Here is a 24,866-nt window from a genome sequence, read left to right on the forward strand (position 1 = left end):
ATAAAAAAATGTCATGTCAATTATTTCCTGTCGTTGTGCATTGAAATCAATGCAATTTTCACTGCAACAATTGTCGTTGTTTTTGAGTGCCGAACAACGGCCATTGTTCATGCAGTGTGTGAACATAGCCTAAGGGCCCTATTACATGGGACGGTTATTGTGCGAATTATCATTAAATTGTTAAAATTTTAACAATAAGCGTTTTGTGTAAATGCAGACAACGATCAAATGACCAACGAGAGATCGTTCTCCAATCGTTTGGTGCTGACAACAAAATCACTGTTAACAGGGGCAGATTAACTTTTCAATAGGCCCCAGGCTGTTCACCAAGCCTGGGCCCCCCACCCCACTGTAACTATGGCGGCACTAGTGTGGTGTTCATAGTACAGGATAGATAATGTCATGATGAGTTGTGCAAAATTGTGGTAAAAAAGCATTTTTTTTTTTTTGCAAAATTCATGGCAGAGCTGTAGCCAGGAGACAATACACCACTGAAAGTATAAGTCTTTTAGGATGGCCATGGGCCCCCCAGGAGCTCAGGGCCACCGGGCTACCGCCCAAAACGGCTCTATTATAATCTGCTACTGACTGTTAATCTTTCACTGTAATTCCACATTCATTCACTAATCGATCAGTGTAATTCCACATTGCTCTTTTACTTGCTGGGATCAGATGGAGTAAACAATCGTAGAACCAATCGTAACTAATGACTATCGTTCTGTGTAATATGGTGAGTGGTTTCAGGTTTACAATAAACAATCTCATTTGAGATTGTTTATCGTTAATTGTTAAAAATGTCTTCATCTAATAGGACCCTAAGGCTATGTTCACATGCTATACAAACAATGTTGTTTAACGCTACCTACGAACGATCATTAATTCCATCCGTAGGTAGCATAAACAACATGCGTTCAGGGCGGAACAACCATTGTTTGTACATAGTGTGAACATAGCCTTAGGCTATGTTCAAACATAGCATTTCCGTCTAAATTTTCCAAATTTTAAAGGAGAAGTCCTGTGAAAATTTTTATTAAAGTATTGTACTGTATTACCCCCCAAAAGTTATACAAATCACCAATATACGGTTATTACGGGAGATGCACATAAAGTGCTTTTTTTCCTTGCACTTACTACTGCATCAAGGCTTCACTTCCTGGATAACATGGTGGTGTCATTTCCTGGATAACATGGTGATGTCACTTCCTGGATAAAATGGTGATGTCACTACCCGACTCCCAGAGCTGTGCGGGCTGTGGCTGCTGGAGAGGATGATGGCAGAGGGACACTGAGAGACACAGGGCACTGGAGGAACACTGAGCATCCCTTTGACATCATCCTCTCCAGCAGCCACAGCCCGCATAGCTCTGGGAGTCGGGTCGTGACATCCCCATTTTATCCAGGAAGTGACATCACCATGTTATCCAGGAAGTGACATCACCATGTTATCCAGGAAGCGACATCACCATGTTATCCAGGAAGTCACACCACCATGTTATCCAGGAAGTCACACCACCATGTTATCCAGGAAGTGACATCACCATGTTATCCAAGAAGTGACATCACCATGTTATCCATTAAGTGACATCACCATGTTATCAGGAAGTGACATCACCATGTTATCCAGGAAGTGACATCACCATGTTATCAGGAAGTTACATCACCATGTTATCCAGGAAGTGACATCACCATGTTATCAGGAAGTGACATCACCATGTTATCCAGGAAGTGAAGACTTGATGCAATAATAAGTGCAGGGAAAAAAAGCACTTTATCAGCATTTCCCGTAATAAGTGTATATTGGTGATTTGTATACCTTTTGGGGGGCAATACAATACTTTAATAAAAAATTTCACCGGAATTCTCCTTTAAGCACAAATTATTATTTTTTTTTTCTTTATACGGTGGCTCAGTGGTTAGCACTGCAGTGCTGGGGTCCTTGGTTCAAATCTTACGAAGGGCAACATCTGCAAAGAGTTTGAATGTTCTCTCTCTGTATGTTTGCCTGGGTTTCCTCCCATACCTAAAACATGCAGTTAGGTCAAGCCAACCTAGATTGTGAGCCCTAATGGGGACAGGGACAAAAATTTATATACTGTGTAAAGTTCTGTGGAACCAGTTGGTGCTATACAAATAAAGCTTTATTGTTATACTAGAGCTAAGTGTCCTATCTGTTGTTTTTATTGATTCCAACAGGTACTTTTTGATTATTTTTTCCTCCCTGAAATATGAAGTTACTACAAATCAGCCATATTGGTGTTACATTTACGCCATTTACCATGAAGCAGAACTAGCATTATGTTTTAGTAATATAACAATTACAAATAACAATATGTTTATTTTTGTTTACATTTTTTTTTTAATTGGAAAAGTAGGGATTTGAATAATAAGGGTTTTCATATTTTTAAACTTTTTTTATTTACAATTTTTTTTTACACATTTGAGAATTAACAACAATAGAGGGGTCGTTATATTTTCAATTCCCACAGGCATTGATCATTTAGATTGGTGCTCTGCCCTGCCTGAGACAGACTGCTTAGTCAATATGGAAGGCACAAAGGGCCTAGTAAATGCTTCCAGCTGCCATTGTGACCAATTGGCACCCTGAAATCGCTTGGTAAAGGTGATGAACATTTATGCAGTTAAATGACCGACATCAGTGCTATCGCTGATATCGGTAGTTAGCGGTGAGTGCCAGTTGCCAATGAAGTGAACTCAGCTCTTAAAATAACTTCATACAGCTCGACCGCACATCTGCTGTACATATATGGCCCAGAGTGTTAAAACGGTTATCCAGGATTTAAAAAATACAGCTACTTTCTTGCAAAAAGAGCACCACCCCTGTTCTTAGGTTGTGTGTGGTATTACAATTTTTTTTCTCGAAGAAAGTGGACGCATTTTTTCTAACCCTGGATAACCCCTTTAAGTGGTTAAAATCCTAGCACATATAGGCAACATGGATTCCGTGGTGAACTTTAGTATTATCATCATCTTCATATAATCAGACTCCTTATATAATAAGGGTTTAAAATACATAACATACAGCAAGACAGAACCAAGTACAACAAATATGAATGACAGACTGGTACAGAGGGACAGGAGACCTTACCCATTAGTAGAGATGGTCGAACAGCAGAAAATGCTAGGTTTTGTCAAACTCGAACCTAGCCGAACCTTCAGCATTTGATTTCTGATGCCTTCCCGGTCCGTGGGGAAGGAGGAGAGAGCCCGGGGACCACCTGAAATACAGTTTATTACCTAGGCAGAATCCTGGAATTCCAGGTGGTCCCCGGGCTGTCTCCTCCTTCCCCACGGACCGGGAAGGCATCAGGAATCAAATGCGGAAGGTTCGACTAGATTCGAGTTCGATAGAACCTAAAGGCATCTGCTGTTCGATGATCCCTAACCACAAAGGCGTATATTCTACAAGATGTGGAGTCACTAGACAGGGAGTGAGAAGTGGTTCATACAATATTATGTTAGCAGCAGGGTTATTGGAGGTTGGCAGTCTTTCTGAAGAGATTTAAGTCACATTTGAAGATCTAGATGGTGGGTAAAAGTCCTTTTTGTTGGGCAGTGAGTTCAAGAGCAGAATCAAAGGTGACTCCAAGGCAGTAGAACCATTGACTGTAAGTAATAAGATTACTCTGAGGCATTGGAATGAGATGATAGACAGATAATGGATTTCATGTTGAATTGTAGAAAAAGGAAGATACTGCTGACATATATTCTGGATCCTAAAAGGCAGAAGATTGACATCCTGACCGGAGAGGTAGCTTGATAGAATGTTCGGTGCAGTCCTAGGCCAGTATAGATCAAGTAAGGGCCCCATGACGGAATCATGGGGGACTCCAACAGGGATTGAAGGCGAGGAGATGGAGCGTAAGATACACTGAACGTTAAGATGCTGAGGTATGAAACAATTATGATGACAAAGGTCTCATTGCAAAGTTTAGCTGCGAGATATGGCACGAATCTCAAAGGGTTTGGGGGGGTTTGTAGACCCCAGGGCAGGGGAGAGGTCGAGTTTGGCTCCAGGTACAGGCTTGAAAGTGAAGTTCTGTAATAGTGTTGTAAAGAACAGGAAGAGCTCCATTTTAGCCAAGGTTTCCCCAGCACAGCTTCTTTTACCTACATGAAAAAAACAGAAAACATTAGTGAAAGATGACTGATCATCTGAGATTACAACTCAATGGGAAGAAGTCTATTAATAAGGCAAAGTGATCGGCACTCCACAATAAAAGGAAAGAGACGGCACCATCGTCCACATAGGGTATAGCAATATATTATCGCATCTGTCCAGTTAGGTTCCACGTAACAGTAAGCGGTGATCAGTTCATACAAGGGTAAATGTAATAATCACCAATAGAGACACAGTGACGGCACTCACCAAATGCTTTACTGATGGGGTATTCCGGGAAAAATTTACTTTTCCCTATCCTGTGGATAGGAGAAAAGAAAGAGATCACGGGGTCCGACCCCTGAACCCCCTGGAAATCTCCGTATTGGACCCCGTCGGCTCTATTCATTCCTATGGGGGATAGAATGAGCCGAGTTTGCCGGAAGAGCTCTGTACTAGGTTTTTTCCGTCGGAATGAATAGAGCCCGGGTCGCGTGTCAACCCGGGACTATACACATAACAGAGTCGGCGGGGTCCGATATGGATATTTCCGGGGGGTTCGGGGGTTGAACCCTTGGCGATCTGCTACTTTTCCTCTATCCTGCGGATAGGGGAAAAGTTATTTTTTCCTGCAATACCCCTTTAAGACAAAACTAGCAGGGCTAAAATCAAGCTTACAATCAGCAAGTGGCGGTCCTTTTTTTAAGTCACATTGCTTCTTCCAGCTCACATACTGTACATGCATCTAAACAAGAGGATCTAGTGAGTGCCATCTCTATCGGTGAAAAGTGATCGGCACTACACTCCTGTGTCTTCACATCTCAACCTATATGAGCCATATGAAGCTTTGTTGCTGAAGATGGTTATGCAGTCAAAATGAAAGGTGCACAAATGGTGCGGCACTGGGAGCTAGAGTGTTAAGTTATTCCAGGAGCGAAGCTTTTAAGATAACACCTCTTAACAACTTAATAGGAGGTACAAAAATTACATAAGATGGCTGACCTGGCTGTTTTCAGCTTCCCAATCATCTTGGGCGGCTGCAAGCAGGCTAGTAACAGCCAGGAAGGCATTTTTTGTTTTTTCATCCATGGGAAAACCCCCTATAACTGAGAAGTGACGCATATAGTGCATGCCTTGCTGTTCCCTGTATAAATACGAATTGACAGTAAAATCCAATAAGAATCTTCCCAAGACAAATGTCTGAAGATTTGCCATCTTTAATTGTTAGTGCCTTTGCTGTGTGAGATTAAAATAATGATCCCAATGTTTGCCCAGAATTGCAGGGAGCATTCTACTGAAGTCATCTTATAGCAGGTGGCAATTGGAGCAATGGCTGCCATTACTCACCTAATAACATGTACTAAAAAAACGAAGTATTATATCTGTAGGTGCAGCAGGGTTATTGCTATATGTTTTGCAGAGGTCCAGATGCAAGGATAACAGTATATGGAAATTGGAAGGTCCAGTTATAGATTTTGCGCTGGGGTTTGGGAACTTCCACCTCTAGCATTCGGCGAGTTCTGCTCTGTGCAAGATCAAGGAAGCGTCACGACTAGAGATGAGCGGATTTACATTACAAACTAAGCACATCTCTTTGTTTGCTCGGCAGTCTGCTTATATGCCGGCTTCCTTTGATCTCCTTGCCGCTCCATGCCATTCCACCCCGGGTGCCTGTAAACTGGATGTGACCACTCTTACGAAGAAGTAATTTATTAGAAATCTTACCTATGGAGAATGGTATGAAGGCCTCATTCTTTTTGAAATTTCCTTTAGGGTCAAGAAAATGTTCTGGATAAAACTCATCCGGCTTCGCAAAGTAAGTTTTCTCTCTAAGTGTGGAGTGCAGGGATGGGAAAATAATAGTGCCCTAGAGAAAAAAAAAAAAAAGAGATTACAATAATTACGATTGACAACAAAATGATATTGTATAAAACTCTAGGAGGTGAAACACCAGGACCCAAGTTGTTCTATTAAGCTAAACTAAAATATTTTTTTTACAGTTGAGATGTTTGAATCGGTCCTGTGTGGTGTAGTATAGAGGAGGTGTCCTGTGTGGTGTAGTATAGAGGAGGTGTCCTGTGTGGTGTAGTATAGAGGATGTGTCCTGTGTGGTGTAGTATAGAGGATGTGTCCTGTGTGGTGTAGTATAGAGGATGTGTCCTGTGTGGTGTAGTATAGAAGATGTGTCCTGTGCGGTGTAGTATAGAGGATGTGTCCTGTGTGGTGTAGTATAGAAGATGTGTCCTGTGCGGTGTAATATAGAGGAGGTGTCCTGTGTGGTGTAGTATAGAGGAGGTGTCCTGTGTGGTGTAGTATAGAGGATGTGTGGTGTAGTATAGAGAATGTGTCCTGTGTGGTGTAGTATATAGAGGATGTGTCCTGTGTGGTGTAGTATAGAGAATGTGTCCTGTGTGGTGTAGTATATAGAGGATGTGTCCTGTGTGGTGTAGTATAGAAGAGGTGTCCTGTGTGGTGTAGTATAGAGAATGTGTCCTGTGTGGTGTAATATAGATGAGGTGTCCTGTGTGGTGTAGTATAGAGGATGTATCCTGTGTGGTGTAGTATATAGAGGATGTGTCCTGTGTGGTGTAGTATAGAGGATGTGTCCTGTGTGGTGTAGTATATAGAGGATGTGTCCTGTGTGATGTAGTATAGAGGATGTGTCCTTTGTGGTGTAGTATAGAGGATGATGTATCCTGTGTGGTGTAGTATAGAGGAGGTGTCCTGTGTGGTGTAGTATAGAGGATGTGTCCTGTGTGGTGTAGTATAGAGGAGGTGTCCTGTGTGGTGTAGTATAGAGGATGATGTGTCCTGTGTGGTGTAGTATAGAGGAGGTGTCCTGTGTGTGTAGTATAGAGGAGGTGTCCTGTGTGGTGTAGTATAGAGGATGTGTCCTGTGTGGTGTAGTATAGAGGATGTGTCCTGTGTGGTGTAGTATAGAGGAGGTATCCTGTGTGGTGTAGAATAGAAGATCTGTTCTGTGTGGTGTAGTATAGAGGATGTGTCCTGTGTGGTGTAGTATAGAGGATGTGTCCTGTGTGGTGTAGTATATAGAGGAGGTGTCCTGTGTGGTGTAGTATAGAGGATGTGTCCTGTGTGGTGTAGAATAGAAGATCTGTTCTGTGTGGTGTAGTATAGAGGATGTGTCCCCCTGAGTGGTTTAGTAAAGAAGATGTGTCTTGTGCAGTGTAGTATAAAGGATGTGTCCTGTTTGTTGTAGTATAGAGGATGTGTCCTGTGTGGTGTAGTATATAGAGGATGTGTCCTGTGTGGTGTAGTATAGAGGATCTGTTTTGTGTGGTGTAGTATAGAGGATGTGTCCTGTGTGGTGTAGTATAGAGGATGTGCCCTGTGTGGTGTAGTATAGAGGATGTGTCCTGTGTGGTGTAGTATAGAGGATCATGTGTTCTGTGTGGTGTAGTATAGAGGATGATGTGTCCTGTGTGGTTTAGTATAGAGGAGGTGTCCTGTGTGGTGTATTATAGAGGATGTGTCCTGTGTGGTGTGGTGTAGTATAGAGGATGTGTCCTGTGTGGTGTAGTATAGAGGATGTGTCCTGTGTGGTGTAGTATAGAGGATGATGTGTCCTGTGTGGTGTAGTATAGAGGATGTGTCAGATCTCCTGTGTGGTGTATTATAGAGGATGTGTCCTGTGTGGTGTAGTATAGAGGATCTGTTTTGTGTGGTGTAGTATATAGAGGATGTGTCCTGTGTGGTGTAGTATAGAGGATGTGTCCTGTGTGGTTTAGTATAGAGGATGTGTCCTGTGTGGTGTAGTATAGAGGATGTGTTCTGTGTGGTGTAGTATAGAGGATGATGTGTCCTGTGTGGTTTAGTATAGAGGAGGTGTCCTGTGTGGTGTAGTATAGACGAGGTGTCCTGTGTGGTGTAGTATAGAGGATGTGTCCTGTGTGGTGTAGTATAGAGGATGTGGCCTGTGTGGTGTAATATAGAGGAGGTGTCCTGTGTGGTGTAGTATATAGAGGATGTGTCCTGTGTGGTGTAGTATAGAGGATGTGTCCTGTGTGGTGTAGTACAGAGGATGTGTCCTGTAAGTTGTAGTATAGAGGATGTGTCCTGTGTTGTGTATTATAGAGGATGTGTCCTGTGTGGTGTAGTGTAGAGGATGTGTCCTGTGTGGTGTAGTACAGAGGATGTGTCCTGTGTGGTGTAGTGTAGAGGATGTGTCCTGTGTGGTGTAGTATAGAGGATGATGTGTCCTGTGTGGTGTAGTATAGAGGATGTGTCAGATCTCCTGTGTGGTGTATTATAGAGGATGTGTCCTGTGTGGTGTAGTATAGAGGATGTGTCCTGTGTGGTGTAGTATAGAAGATGTGTCCTGTGTGGTGTAGTATAGAGGATGTGTCCTGTGTGGTGTAGTATAGAAGATGTGTCCTGTGCGGTGTAGTATAGAGGATGTGTCCTGTGTGGTGTAGTATAGAGGATGTGTCCTGTGTGGTGTAGTATAGAGGATGTGTCCTGTGTGGTGTAGTATAGAAGATGTGTCCTGTGCGGTGTAGTATAGAGGATGTGTCCTGTGTGGTGTAGTATAGAGGATGTGTCCTGTGTGGTGTAGTATAGAGGATGTGTCCTGTGTGGTGTAGTATAGAGGATGTGTCCTGTGTGGTGTAGTATAGAGGATGTGTCCTGTGTGGTGTAGTATAGAGGATGTGTCAGATCTCCTGTGTGGTGTTATATAGAGAATCTTTTGGCTCTCCTGACAAATCTTTAGTTTAATTTTCCGCGGCAACAAGGTACCAGTTGACAATTTCAAATGGAATTCAGTAGGGTAGATTACAGAGAAAACAAGTGGTACAATCCAGCGCTCACCCTTAGTATGTTTATGCCATGTTTACTGCTAAGGATAAGCGGTGGGTTTTACCTGTTTTCCTAAGTCCCTCTGGTCTTAGTTTAATTTTTTTTAATTCTTCAGGAAAAAGCAATTTTCAATAAAATTTCCCCCAAAAAAGTTCTATAGGCTTTCTTGGAGGTCCTTTATCTCGTAGCTCTTCATTTAGATGCCCTACCCAAGCAAAAGGAATCAATGCCTCTACTGGCACTCAGCAGCCAGAATACATGGCCCACTAGCCCTTTGCTTTAGTCACACCTCTGCTTGAATATATCCAGTATATATTTTATTACCTTTGGAATAAAAAACCCTCGGAATGTGACATCTTCAGACGTTGCATGTGGAACACTAGTTGGTGCAATATCCCCAAACCGTTGAATTTCATGTACGACAGCATCTGTATACGGCATCTGTTTCCTGTGCTCCATTTGAGGTTGGGCCGATCCAATCACTTTGTCAATTTCATCATGTACTTTTTCTGCCAAGAAGAAATAATATGTCACTTATTATTCAGGTCTGTCGCCCACCGATCCTGAGAACATGGATATAAATCCACCACAATGAATGGACCGCTCAGTCTAGACACCCCAGTTGGTGCTTTATTCATTCTCTATGGGGCTACTAACTCTTCCCAGTGGTGAACTTGGTGGCCCCGTAGGAGAGCTGAAGGCTTCATTTATTGTGGGGTGATTGTGTCCTCATTCTCGGGATTGGTGGGGGTCCTTGTGGTCAACTATCAGCCCTGTGTCCCCTATGCTATGGGTAAGAGATAACAAGCTTAGGTGGAAATACCTCTTTAATCTGAATTTATTTTAGGGCAACACTGTATGTAAAAATACACATACACTATTTTAAGCTACAGTTTCATAGTAAATGTAGAATAAGATTAAAAAAAAAAAAAAACTGCAATCATCATAAAAAAACGCACGAAATATCAGGCCAAACAAGCGCAAAAATTCTAGTTGTAAAACTACTAAATAAAAATAACAAACAGTGCCGGCCTGGAGCATCACACATCACTTTAGCAGATGGAAGGGGCCTTTACATTGACTCCCCTACCCTGCACAAATTTCTGAGGCGGGAGAAGTTGGCCCTGCCACACCGCTAAAGCTTTTGGGTGGGCTCAACTACCTGCTGGGGGCATTAACTGAACTGTGAGGTAGGTAACTACCTTCTGGTGGTATCTACTTAATTGTCTACATTGTCTGCACTGTCAGTTATGTCTGACCGATGTCTTGTACCAAATTAATATATAGTAGATTCACTAAAATGAAGATAAAAAAAAATACATGAACTAGAAACACTCACATTTTTGATCCATAGTATCCCTTAAATTCATAGATATTGTATAAGTGTAAGTCTTACGTTGGATCTCTGGATATTTCATCATGAGCAGTAGACCCCATCTCAATGTGGTTGATGTGGTCTCCATCCCAGCAGCAAACAGGTTTCCTACCAGTACAGTCAGGTTGTCATTGTGGTAAAATTCAGTAGATTCTTGTTTTCCCTACAAAGTACAAGAGCCAAATAGCTAGAACCATCTGTTTGATGAGAGTAAGCCCTTACCGTATTTACTACGGTACTATGGTACCGTATTTACTACCAATCTATACCATGCAGTAAACTCCCCAATAAATTATTTACGGTATGTTTTTATGATGTTTTTGTGAGGATGGCACTTATATTAAGCCTTTCTGTGAAGGATGGCAAAAGCTGGCCCTATAATAGGGGGTCCTTGCTAGTGGTCCCCTCTATTTTATGTATGTCACAGACACACAAGTGCCAGATTATTCGATTTTCTATTCTTGATCCCACCTCTTGTTGCTTGGCCAGGAAGGCGTCAACCAGGTTCCTCTGGTCATTGACATCCAGTTCTTTCTTCTGCTTTGTAAATGTCGCTCTTATAAATGCCTGAAACTCTCTGATGTTCTCAAAAATTGTTCTGTGGGGTCCGGGCAGCCAGTCCATCAATGTCGGAAAACTATTATACATCTACAAACAGAAATACAAAAATCTTCAATGATACGGCAAGTATAATAGTCACAGTGATATTAACAACAGTGTCTTACATCTAACAAAAAAAAAAAAAATCAGTCCTGCATTTTTCTTTTAAAGAATTTTCCAAATTTAAATTTTCAGAATATTAGTTTCCAATAAGTACAGGAAAAAGCTGGCTGTCAGTATAGTTGTGTGTGCAGCAGTTCTGCTAGAGCTGAGCTGAGCAAAGCCACCATACACAGTGACACTGACAGCCAGCTTCCCCCTGTATTTATTGGAAATATTACAAAGCACTACGACTTTTCACATGCATCACTGGTAATCCGGTGGCCCAATTGGCATTGATGCCAACCTTAAGAACTGCAGTGACTGGTATAGTTTGGCAGACTGAAGCAGCAGGGAACAGCACAGAAATCTCAGTCTTTCCTTTATGACCTGTTCTCTGTTTAAAGTCTGTTTCTGGCTTTGGATTCAAAGATCTGTCATATAAATTTCCGTGTAAACACACCATAAGGCACATAAATTACTAAATCTATATAATCCCATTTCTAACTTACCCTGACCCATGGGCTCCCAAAGAGTCGTATATTTTCATTGATTAAACTCATAAGCCTCTGTATGGTCGGGTCCTCATAGTCATATCTATGACTGAGCAGTATGGCCACGATGATATTGGCTACAGCTGCATTAATACTTGTTAAATTATCAAAGGGCTTTCCTAAAAGAAAAAAATATTTATACAGCATTTATACATTTATATATTTACCAAAAACAATAAAACGTTCTTAGGGTACATTCACAAGTACATGATCTGTTGCATACAGATATCTGCTTAATGTGGAGGAGCAGAACACCTGTCCAAATGATGGATGTTTTTCTCCTCAATATTGACTTATCACTTACCCCTCCCCGTCCATGTCTATATGGCATTAAGCTGTATATGTAATGCTGTGTTACTGTAAATGGGGGTTACTACCTACTGGCGGCCCAAATGCAAAGATGGGACCTAACTACTATATGGGGGCAAAAGGACCTAACTATAAAATATGGAGGTGGGGGGCAGAGGGACCTTACTACTATACGAGGGCTAAGACGAACCTAACTACTATATGGTGGCACAGAAGGACCTAACTACTATAGGAAGGCTAAGAGGGACCTAACCACTATAAGAGGGCTAAGAGGGACCTAACTATTATAGGAGTGTTAAGAGGGACCTAACTACTATAGAAGGGCTAAGAAGGACCTAACTACTATATGGAGGCACAGAGGGACTGAAAAAGAAACGTAATACAAAGGTGAAAAACTGCATAAAACTGCTATGTTTACAGCCGATGCCCAGCAATTACATTTGGTGTCTGTAGTTTCTGCACTTTGACTGCCTCTGTGTGAGTTGCCCTTAAAATGGGCCTCTTAGGTTCTGTCTTCCAAGGGCTTGCTAAATCCTGGAGCCAGCCCTGTTTTTACCCCTGCAGTTAACAAAGACTATGATAGAAACTAGAAAACTATGTACTCCAGCATTCTGGTGTAAAAAAATGTTGAGCAACTTTTTGACTTTTTCATCACTTTATTCCCTCAAGGGTCAATACCATTCTCTTTTTTGAAATCTTTGCAGGGCTGATGGGTACAGTACCCTATGACAGAAATATGTGGACTATGCACCGCCAATATTACAGGGGGCTCAGTAAATGACAGGAAAATGAATAGTACCAACCAAAAAGAAAGGAAAGGCCTGTCATATATACTCATTGGCACAATAAACAAATAAACAAGAAAATATGTATGTTTATTTCACATGAATCACAGTAATGTAAACAGTTAAAGACATCTAAAAACACAGAAAATAGATCAAGAGTGCCCCACTACATATAGGGAAAAGCCCCCAGGACACTCCGATAAACAAAAATGGTAAAAAAAAAATCTGGTTTCCACACTGCGGCCATTAACCCCTGTTGAAGTTCCCAGTAAGGAACAGAACGTGTGGGAAGCAGTGGACCCCAACATGGACCTTCTGATTATTTGGTTGTTTTGCACATCATCATTGTTTACAGTAGTGTGGCATAGTCATCACTTCAGATTTATTGGTTAGATATGATACTTGTAATTTTTGCTTGTCGGAGTGTCCTGGGGGCTTTTCCCTACATGTATTGGGGCCCCCCTGATTTTTTGTGTGTTTTTTTTTTAGATGTTTTTAACTGTTTATGTCCCAGTGTGATGTTTGTTACTTTGATTCTTCTTTATTTGTTCGGTGTGCCAGTGGGTATATATGACGGACCTTTCCTTTCTTTTTGGTGGGTACAGTACCCTGTAACAATACAGTGTTTTAGGTTCAGATTTTATTTTCCTCCATATTATTGTATTACCAGGATTACTACCAGGACAAAGCTTACATGAATTTATGCATTTTTACTATAATGCTTTAATACTTTTTCATTCTCATCACATCCTCTTAAAGCGACTCTGTAACCACAATCTGACCCCCCCCCCCCCCCCCCAAAACCACTTGTGCCTTCGGATAGCTGATTTTAATCCAAGATCTGTCCTGGGGTCCGTTCGGCACGTGATGCAGTTAATGTCCTAAAAAAATAACTTTTAAACTTATAGCCCCGTGCCCTACGGACGTGGCTTTGAATATCTGTGCCCTAACTTTGCACCACCCCTCCGTCCCTCCTCCTACCCTGTTCATCTTTAGGAATGCAACTGGAACATTTTCTCCATGCTGAAAATTTGCACAGGTGTCTTAACGATCCAGCCCTTGCGCCGTGCTGACACTGCTGACGAATAGTAGGTAATCTGCTTGGAGCATTCCTAATGATGAGGAGGGTGGGGAGGAGGGGCAGAGAAGTTATGCCAGCCTAATGCATACACAATCTAGGCCACTCGAAAAACAGTCTTGCAATTTTGGGGATCTTTCTTTTCTATTGACCTTACTGTTTATAGCCGATGATCCAGTGACCACAAAGAAAGCAGCAACCAATACGTCCACTTAGAATTGTTGGTGCAGAAGTAGACAAGTTAATGGCTTTCCACTACGGATATACAAAAGTCTACATGATATTCCATATAAAAGCCTACATATGCCTAATACAACAATGCAGACACCTTATTTAAGTTTAGAGAATTGCCAAAATCTGTATTAAAAAAAATAAAGAAAACTAAAGTGAATAAAGAATCGACATCTCACCTTCATAGGATCTGAACTTCTGCACCAAACACTGGGCCTCCTCGGTGATCTTCTCTTCTATGGTTCTCTTCCCCATCCCGTAGTCCCGTAATGTAGAGAGGGTAAATCTTCTCATCACTTTCCAGTTCTCTCCATTGGAAAAGATAACACCTGAATAAAAATGCATACATTAGACCATTCATAACATAAGGAACAAGGAGCCTCCATACTGGTGATCAATATGGATTCTAGGGGGAAAATACTAGTGAGTGCTCAATGGGCTGTAAATGGGTTGTCTATAAACTACTCTTACTAGTAGAGAAGGGTCCCTTACACCTACATTACATTCAGAAACAGTATTACATCTTTAATAGAGCTCATGGCATATGCTAAAATGTATAATATCAACTTTTTGCACTGCCACATTGCCAAGCTGGTAAAGGGCAGTAGCTTGACATGCCTCCTTGTTTCTCCTCCCTGCTCCTTCTTAAATGACATACAGGACTAAATGTGAAATTCTACACTGCTACTGGTATCCATGGCACAGACATGGTATTTCAGTAAAGGGCTTGGCTATGATGAGCCATGTACGTCATTTAAAGGGAACATGTCACCTGGCATTACGCGCAGAGCCCGCCCGACCCCCCCGGTGGAGTCCCAGATACTTACTCTTTCCTGCAAATCCCTCTCATGGCCCTGGGCCCCTGGACGGAGATCTCGCCTTCGGAAGCCGTGCGCGCGCTCTGCAGAGATGAGTCCGAGGCCCATAGAGAATGACGGCTCCAGTCATTCCCTATTGGCATCGGACTCATCGCTGTTAATTAGCATACAGCGCGCGCTCACCTTCCGGTGCTTATATGTCTGTCCAGCGCCCGGGTCCAGGAGCGGCACTTGCAGGAAAGCAATCCTTTGAGTTAGAAAAGCAATTGAGTACTTATGGATGTTCCCTAGGGGCGATAAAAATGGTAAAAGAAAAATTTAAAAATGTTTTTAAGGATTAAAATAAAAAGCATTCCTTAATAAAAGTTCAAAAATATAAATAAAAGTAAAAATGAAAAAATGTGCATGTACAATTGAACTGATAAAAACTTTATATCATGGCAAAAGAGATGAACCCTTAACTGCATAGATGTATCTTCTGGCATCAATAGGTCAGTATTTCTTTTTTTAAGACACTTTAAAGTAGCAAAATAAAACAAACTCCATATAAACTGGGTAATCACAGAAGCGCTAATATGTATGCGCGCACTCCGGTCACTGAATCTGCAGGCACGGGCTAAGCATACAGGACCTGCAATCCGTCATATCATTGGGGGTGCTCTGCTTGTAGACACCGTTCATAAAGTCCTTCCAAAGAAAGTCAGTAGCGGCACTCACCCATAGGTTCAAGACGCTTTATTTCGAAGGCAGGTAACAAACAAACGATCCACAGGAAGAGCTACGAATCGTTTCACGCTACACACGCATGAACTGGCTCGAACATGACAGTGTGCTACATGAAGTGGCACACAGACATACGTTTTGTCTATAGGAAAACACGCACAATAGGGGATCGGCTATCTAGACCCATACACACAGAAGAAAATAAAAAACGCACATGGCTAGAGAGAGAGACTTACCCTTGGGTAAATTTAAGTGTGGTCATTGTCCCCATTGTAAGTTTAATGCGGAATCTAAGTTCATCTGTTTATGTGGAGTGAGTTGGGAAGTGAGGCAGTTCATTACCTGTCGGTGAGGTTACTTTGTATATGCAATAGTATGTCCCTGTAATATGTTTTACATAGGGAAAACAATCCGCAGTTTGCAAGTTTGTTTTAGAGAACATATAATATGAGTGACTACTGGAGTAGGAGCAGCTAGACTGATTGCACATGTTAGGGAAAAACATGATAGTGACCCTACTGTGCTTAAATTCTTAGGTCTAGAACTGATCCGTAACAATCCAAATGGAGGGGACCGTCAAAAAAAACCTAGCAAAAGAAGAGGCGTCATGGATCATCCGGACGGGAGCGATGGGCACACTGGGACTAAATGATAGAAACTAAATGTCTGCCTTTTTGTAGATTCCTCTTGTTTCTTTGATTTTAACAATTATAACTTCGATATGTTTATATGTGTTTTGTTTTGTGCACATTAGCAGTTGTTATAGTGTATATTATCAGTGCATGCTGACGTATTTAAGCTGCACCTGTGACGTAAGGGAGTATGAGCCCCTTGATGCGCGTGTAGCATGAAAAGATTTGTAGCTCTTCCTGCAGATTGCATTATTGTTTGACTGTTACCTGCCTTCGAAATAAAGCGTCTTGAACCTATGGGTGAGTGCCGCTACTGACTTTCTTTGGAAGGACTCCATATAAACTGGGATGTTTTACCCCTAATGTAGTCTTGTACAATTTCTGTATATATATATGGATTGTGTATGGAGCTCTGTTTGTCAGAAAGAAGGCCGGTTATGTTATATATCTTCGCCCTGTTACCAAATAAGTATAATAGAATGTACATAATATATTTTATTATATATTCTATTAAAGAATTGGTTACCATTGTTCTTTGAGAATTTTGCAGTCACAGGTGCATGGGGTCTGTTAGAGAAGACATCGGCGTGGTTGATGAGCGCGTCCTTAACCACTTCATAACCGCTTAGGACAACTGCTTTAGTCATACCTATCTGGACACTGAAGACTGGACCGTACGTCTTAGCAAGCTGTGAACACAAGACATGTCATGGTTAAAGGAGCTATCTAGGTGTGGATTCACAAAGCATGTGTTTTTTTTTTTTTCATCAGAAACAGCACCTTACCCCTGTGGATCATAATATCTTTGAAGGGGCATATCTATAGGGCACCAAACAAGAGAGAAGGTGATCTCCAATAGATGGCCTATACACTCAATACACCATGAATGTCTCAGGACATTCTAGGAATTATACAATATGACAAATTAACCCTTGTACCCATACTTGATACTATCACAAAATTGGTGTCCTACCTCCATGAAGGTTTTATGAGGTTTTGACATGTCGATGGTAAGAGCATTTCCAATGATCGGTAAAGGTGTTGGTCCCGGTGGGAAATTTTTGGGATTTCCATTTTGCATCAAAGTCTTTGCCAAAAACAAGATGACGACGATGGACAAGAGAACTGTGACCAGGTCCATGGTGAATTCTAGAATAGGAAAACGAGACAAGAGTGATTCTTGTGTATAAACATATAATGAAAAACATCAAAAACCCATATATTTGTCTCAGTCATACCTGCAAGGAACCAAGCCTGGAGCAAAAGTTGTTAAGGGTGAGACTACAAGCAGAGGCCTAGCTATAGAGCTGGTGTAGCAGGTAGAGATGATCGAACAGCGCTAATGTTCAGGTTCGTAGGAACTCGAACCATGGGTATTTGACTCCCTCAGTCTTCCCGTTCCGTGGGGAAGGTGGAGACAGCCCGATTCCCGCCTGGCCCAGGCTGTATTCCTTGGGCCGCTCCACCTTCCCCACAGAACGGGAAAACTGCGGGAGTCAAATACCGATGGTTCGAGTTCCTACGAACCTAAACATTAGCGCTGTTTGATCATCTCTAGTAGCAGGCCAAATTAACCCTCACCCAGATTATAGCCAGGTACATTTTGGCCTAGACCAGAGTATGCCTGGACTTTAACCCCAGGTATAGTCTGGACTGGGGGTATACTCTGACCTGTTACGCCTGGATGGGGATTTGCAGTGTCCCAGAACATGCAGACTACTACTCCTATTATGCCCATTTCTACTGCTATGTCAATGCCTGTTCTGGTAATTGTTTGCACTGCAACTGCTGCTGGTTTTTCCCTGGTATTCTCAGGCTATGTCTATTCTTATGCATATTCTTATATATTCCTGTGTACTATTACATTGTTCGGTGGTATGCAAGGCTGTTGATCACGTGACCGTGCCAGTGCTCTGTAACCATGGTTCCTCCAATGGCCGACTAGCTCTGGTCAGGAGCAACCATGTGACCTCCGACTTCCTCATAACAAGTTAGACTTCGCGTTGCTGCTGAGTGCAGCCCCTGCTTCCGAGCAAGGAGGTGGTGTGTGTTCCTTCTCCTGCCTCAGAGGAGCTGGACGTGTCGCAGATCCCACTACACCATTAGAAGTGTGGGTCAAGTGCTCTGCTGTATTCCAGTTATCGGCTGTATCTGCCTGCTCAAGTGTCCGGAGTCTTCTCTCTCATCTGGGTGTCATTCCGTTGTCTCTCATCATCGCTACAAGTATTCACAGCAAGTATTCTTCTCAAGTTAAACTACCCAGCAACGCTATCTCTCTCATACTCCTACTCCCATCATCCGGCACGTATTCTCACAGCCTATGCAGCATCACTCTTGCTTTACATGTTAAAGTCTGCAATATACCCGGTTGCATCCGGATGAAACTGTTACCACAAGTTACCTCATCTACAATAAAACCGCTGTTACTGAACCCTGGCATTGGTGTCTACTAGCTGGTGCCCCGACTAGGTGCAGCGAAGAGTCGCATGCCCATCATCACCCGCAGATTCCACAGACCGGCCCTACAGCTGTGCCGCCCTCAGGCCTATACCGTGATAATCTAATACCCTGCAGCTGCCCCTGTTATTGCCCGCTCATAACACCAGCACTGCGGAAGTGGCCCCCAGGGGCCAGGGCATCGCCGATTGTTCTGCCCTCCAGCTCCAGCCGAAGTCAAGGCATGATGGGAATTGTATTTTTTGCAATATCCGGAGGGCCGACCGTTCCCCATCCTGGCTATAGAGGATGAAGAGGCTGCAGTCATAAATGGAATTGAAGGGACACAAGTCCCACTGCAACATTATATGGTGACCACTGGCGGAACTACCGCCGTAGCAGCCGTAGCGGCTGCTACAGGGCCCCGCCGCATCAGGGGCCCGTGACGCGGGCCCCTGGAGCATACATATCCTGCAGCACCCGGCGGCTGAGCATGCCACCCGGGTGCTGTAGCCGGGGGCCGGTCCCGTGCTCCTCCCGACCCAGAGACTCCTTTCCCCAACCATAGGGAAAAGGAGTCACTGGGCCAGGAGGAGCACGGGACCGGTGCACAGCGCTCCTGTCACCCCCTGTCTGATGCGCGGCTGCCGTCTGATGCCGCGTCCTAGCCCCGGCAGCGCGCGTATCATAGAGTTCTGTGTGGGCTTGTGCTGCGGTTCGACTTCCGGCACAGAGACGTGTGCCGGAAGTCGCGGCCACAGGCCCACACAGAACTCTATGATACGCGCGCTGCCGGGGCTAGGACGCGGCATCAGACGGCAGCCGCGCATCAGACGGGGTGACAGGAAAAAGGCTCGACGGGGGAGCGTGTTGTTAGGTGAGTTTTTTTCTTTTTTTTTAAACTTGCTTTCCTCGGACGGGGGGGACGGGGGGGGGGGGGCGGCATATATAAGGAAGGGGAGGGAGGAAAGAAGGGGGCATCTATAAGGAAGGGGGGGGAAGAAGAGGGGGCATCTATAAGGAAGGGGGGGGAAGAGGAGGGGGCATCTATAAGGAATGGGGGGGAAGAGGAGGGGGCATCTATAAGGAAGGGGGGGGAAGAGGAGGGGGCATCTATAAGGAAGGGGGGGGGAGAGAAGGGGGCATCTATAAGGAAGGGGGGGGGAGAGAAGGGGGCATCTATAAGGAAGGGGGCATCTATAAGGAAGGGGGGGAGAAGAGGAGGGGGCATCTATAAGGAAGGGGGGAGAAGGGAAGGGGGCATCTATAAGGAAGGGGGCATCTATAAGGAAGGGGGGGAGAAGAGGAGGGGGCATCTATAAGGAAGGGGGGGGGAGAAGGGGGCATCTATAAGGAAGGGGGGGAGAGAAGGGGGCATCTATAAGGAAGGGGGCATCTATAAGGAAGGGGGGAGAAGAGGAGGGGGCATCTATAAAGAAGGGGGGGGGGGGGAGAGAAGGGGGCATCTATAAGGAAGGGGGGGAGAAGAGAAGGGGGCATCTATAAGGAAGGGGGGGGGGAGAGGAGGGGGCATCTATAAGGAAGGGGGGAGAAGAGAAGGGGGCATCTATAAGGAAGGGGGGGAAGAGAGGGGGCATCTATATAGAAGGGGGGGGGAGAGAAGGGGGCATCTATAAGGAAGGGGGGGAGAAGAGAAGGGGGCATCTATAAGGAAACGGGGGGAGAGAAGGGGGCATCTATAAGGAAGGGGGGGCAAGAGAAGGGGGCATCTATAAGGAAGGGGGGGGAGGAGAGAAGGGGGCATCTATAAGGAAGGGGGGGAAGAGAAGGGGGCATCTATAAGGAAGGGGGGGAGAAGAGAAGGGGGCATCTATAAGGAAGGGGGGGAAGAGAAGGGGGCATCTATAAGGAAGGGGGGGGAGAAGAGAAGGGGGCATCTATAAGGAATGGGGGGAGAAGAGAAGGGGGCGTCTATAAGGAAGGGGGGGAGGGGGACATCTATAAGGAAGGGGGGAGAGGGGGGCATCTATAAGGGAGGGGGGAGAGGGGGACCGTCTATAAGGAAGGGGGGGAGGGGGACATCTATAAGGGGGGGGAGAGAGGGCCATCTATAAGGGGGGGACACCATAGGGGGAGAGCAGGCCATCTATAAGGGGAGAACATAGGGGGAGAGGGGGACAACATAGGGGGAGAGGGGGATATAAACGTACAACATTGGGGGAGAGGGGAACATCTATAAGGGGACAATAAAGGGGGAAAGGGGGCCATCTATAAGGGACAATATAGGGGAAGAGGGGGCCATCTATAGGGGGGGCAACATAGGGGACCATCTATAAGGGGACAACATGGGGGGCATCTATAAGGGGGACAGCGGGGGGGGGGGCAACATAAGGAAGCTATCTATAAGGAGGGGCGACAGAGAGGAGGGCCATATACTAAAATGGGATCACATAGAGTCAGCCTGCCCACTAAATGTGGGTGTAAAGGGGCCAATACAGATGTGCAGTTGGTAGAGATGGTGATGGTGAGTGTGGAGCCTAATATGTCTGTCTGGCAGATTCTGTGGATTCGTGGCCCGGAAAGGTTCTCATAACGGCCCAGGACGGATGGAAAAGAAAATGAAAAGGGAAGAACTCCGATCAGAGAAGACGTCTCCTGTAAGTCACCTGATGTAACTGCACTGTAATTTTTATGGTGTACAGAACCTGTGTAGAGCTGAGTGTGTTGATGGCATAGTGGTCGGTCAGAGGAGGGGGGCCCCAATCAAAAGTTTGCTATGGGGCCCAGCCATTTCTAGTTACGCCCCTGATGGTGACAGTATTATAAACACATGCTAGAGGGGCCCTTGATTGGAAATACAAGTCCTCCCATTCTATTCAACCCACTTCTGGCTTTGGCTTAAAAACTCTCAGTTTAAAAAAAAGAAGAAGTGCTGTATGTGATTCCAACATCAAAGCCTACCGTAGTCATTCTATAGTCCTGTATTTTGCAACTTCTTGAATTATAGACGCCAATGTAAACTTTGCCCTAACATGTAATGAAGTAGAATGATTCTACAGGGATTCGCGGTGCTCCACATACACAGCTTATCTCCTACATTACACGCAGCCTATCACTTCTAAAGGAAGCTCTGTTTCCTGTGCTAGCTCGTAATGACTGACATATAGGCACAGATTTATCAAAGGGTGTAAAATAGACACTGGTGTAAACTGCCCACAGCAACCAATCACAGCTCAGCTTTCATGTTACCAGAGCTTAAAGTGTCACTGTCGTGAAATTTTTTTTTGCAGAAATCAATAGTCCATGCGATTTTAAGAAACTTTGTAATTGGGTTTATTATCCGAAAAATGCATTTTTATCATGAAAAAGCAGTTTGAAGCTCTCCCCCCTGTCTTCATTGTTCTCCTATGGAGAGAGCTAAAGAAAATACCAAAACAGGACAACAAAGAGTTAATCTACAAACACCTCACCCGTTATCTCTTCTGACCATCACCAGTGACCTGTCTGAGCTCGGATTACAGCTGTCACCCAGCTCCGTGCCTGTAATCCTCTGTTATCTGCTTTCTGCTGCCGGCTAACTCCCTCCTTCCTCCTCCCCCCTCCCCTCTCCCTAGAGCAGACAGGGTACGTCTCCTGCAACAAGTCACAATTTTCAGATTTTTCAGAGTGGATGAAAAAGAGGAAGGAGGGGGGGACCTGGGAAAAGGCTTTTTACATGCAGATAATGGCAGATTTGGCTAATAAACCCAATTACAAAGTTTCTTAAAATCGCCTGGACTATTGATTTCTGCAAAAAAAAAAATACGACAGTGACTCTTTAAAGCTTAGCTGTAATTGGTTGCTTTGCACCCTTTGATAAATCTCCCCTATAGTGTTCAAGTGTGGTACATCTCATAATACACCTCAGCTGCTGCAGAACATCATAATACACATCAGCTGCTGCAGAACCTCATAATACACCTCAGCTGCTGCAGAACCTCATAATACACCTCAGCTGCTGCAGAACCTCATAATACACCTCAGCTGCTGCGGAACTTCATAATACACCTCAGCTGAAGCAGAACCTCATAATACACCTCAGCTGCTGCAGAACATCATAATACACCTCAGCTGCTGCAGAATTTCATAATACACCTCAGCTGCTGCAGAACCTCATAATACACCTCAGCTGCTGCAGAACCTCATAATACACCTCAGCTGCTGCGGAACATCATAATACACCTCAGCTGAAGCAGAACCTCATAATACACCTCAGCTGCTGCAGAACCTCATAATACACCTCAGCTGCTGCAGAATTTCATAATACACAGCTGCTGCAGAACCTCATAATACACCTCAGCTGCTGCAGAACATCATAACACACCTCAGCTGCTGCAGAATTTCATAATACACAGCTGCTGCAGAACCTCATAATACACCCCAGCTGCTGCAGAACCTCATAATACACCCCAGCTGCTGCAGAACCTCATAATACACCTCAGCTGCTGCAGAACATCATAACACACCTCAGCTGCTGCAGAACCTCATAATACACCTCAGCTGCTGCAGAACATCATAACACACCTCAGCTGCTGCAGAACCTCATAACACACCTCAGCTGCTGCAGAACCTCATAACACACCTCAGCTGCTGCAGAACATCATAATACACCTCAGCTGCTGCAGAACCTCATAAAACACCTCAGCTGCTGCAGAACCTCATAATACACCTCAGCTGCTGCAGAACATCATAACACACCTCAGCTGCTGCAGAACCTCATAATACACCTCAGCTGCTGCAGAACATCATAACACACCTCAGCTGCTGCAGAACCTCATAACATACCTCAGCTGCTGCAGAACATCATAATACACCTCAGCTGCTGCAGAACCTCATAACACACCTCAGCTGCAGCAGAACCTCATAATACACCTTAGCTGCTGCAAAACATCATAATACACCTCAGCTGCTGCAGAACCTCATCATACACCTCAGCTACTGCAGAACCTCATAATACACCTCAGCTGCTGCAGAACCTCATAATACACCTCAGCTGCTGCAGAATTTCATAATACACAGCTGCTGCAGAACCTCATAATACACCTCAGCTGCTGCAGAACCTCATAATACACCTCAGCTGCTGCAAAACATCATAATACACCTCAGCTGCTGCAGAATTTCATAATACACAGCTGCTGCAGAACCTCATAACACACCTCAGCTGCTGCAGAACCTCATACAACACCTCAGCTGCTGCAGAAAATCATAATACACCTCAGCTGCTGCAGAACCTCATAATACACCTCAGCTGCTGCGAAACCTCATAATACACCTCAGCTGCTGCGAAACCTCATAATACACACCCAGCTGCAGCAGAACCTCATCCTACACCTCAGCTGCTGCAGAACATCATAATACACCACAGCTGCAGCAGAACATCATAATACACCTCAGCTGCTGCAGAACCTCATCATACACCTCAGCTGCTGCAGAATCTCATAATACACCTCAGCTGCTGCAGAACATCATAATTAGAGATGAGCGAACCTGGAGCATGCTCGAGTCAATTCAAACCCGAACTTTCACCATTTGATTAGCGGTGGGTAGTCATTGGCTGTATCCATGTTTTTCAGACAACCTTAGAGCTTTATCCAAGTTCAGCAGCCCCAGCTAATCAAATGCCAAACGTTCGGGTTCGGATGGACTTGAACCCGAACTCGGTTCGCTCACCTCTAATCATAATACACCTCAGCTGCTGCAGAACCTCCTCACACACAGCAAAGCAAGGCTCAGTTCCTTTCCTACAGTCTAATAGGCAGTGTGAAGCATGTAACTGCATACATGGAGCTAGTGGCCCCTGTGCAGATACATGTATACCAGAGAGTTGTAGCTCACTTTTTGCCGTGGGGAGAGTCCAGCAGACACCGTCCTCTGATCTTCCTTCCTCTCTCTGTGAATCTGCTGCTTTCAAACTCTTAGAGACACAATAAATCAGATGAGTGCGACCTAAGTTACTATATAACCTGCTCCTCCCCTCTATATGGCCTCTAGGAAGGGGAAGCATACAATCCCGGCCTTCTATTATGTAGATTAACCCTCTATGGCCTCAGCACAGTGTGTTGTACTCGCTTTGTACCACATTCCAGCAGCGACAGCTTTTTTTTTTTTTTTTTAAGTAGACGTAGATAAAGGAGGACATGATTTGTATGCTTAAGGAGACTCTGTCAGTAGGTTTATGGTGTCCTATATCAGGGTAGCATAAACTAGTGACAAAGAAGCTGAACAGAATGATATATCATTTACATTGTTCTGTGCAGAGTATTTGGAGATATTCTTCTGAATAACATGGAC

General features: G+C 44.2%; 1 protein-coding gene across 1 annotated transcript; it reads right to left on the reverse strand.

Annotated features, from left to right (window-relative positions):
- Positions 1-3,341: 3,341 nt before the first annotated feature.
- LOC138796041 (cytochrome P450 2C14-like) lies at positions 3,342-24,504 on the reverse strand. Its single transcript, XM_069975924.1, has 10 exons — positions 24,411-24,504; positions 17,113-17,288; positions 16,666-16,828; positions 14,146-14,295; positions 11,522-11,682; positions 10,782-10,958; positions 10,332-10,473; positions 9,260-9,444; positions 5,843-5,984; positions 3,342-4,128 (listed from the first exon to the last, which is right to left on the reverse strand). Exons 2-10 carry the CDS (start codon positions 17,278-17,280, stop codon positions 3,950-3,952), a joined length of 1,467 nt encoding a protein of 488 aa, XP_069832025.1. The 5' UTR covers positions 17,281-17,288; positions 24,411-24,504; the 3' UTR covers positions 3,342-3,949.
- Between the last annotated feature and the right edge of the window lie 362 nt (positions 24,505-24,866).

This window comes from Dendropsophus ebraccatus, chromosome 6, assembly GCF_027789765.1.
Source record: "Dendropsophus ebraccatus isolate aDenEbr1 chromosome 6, aDenEbr1.pat, whole genome shotgun sequence".
In the NCBI taxonomy this organism is placed as follows: domain Eukaryota; kingdom Metazoa; phylum Chordata; class Amphibia; order Anura; family Hylidae; genus Dendropsophus; species Dendropsophus ebraccatus.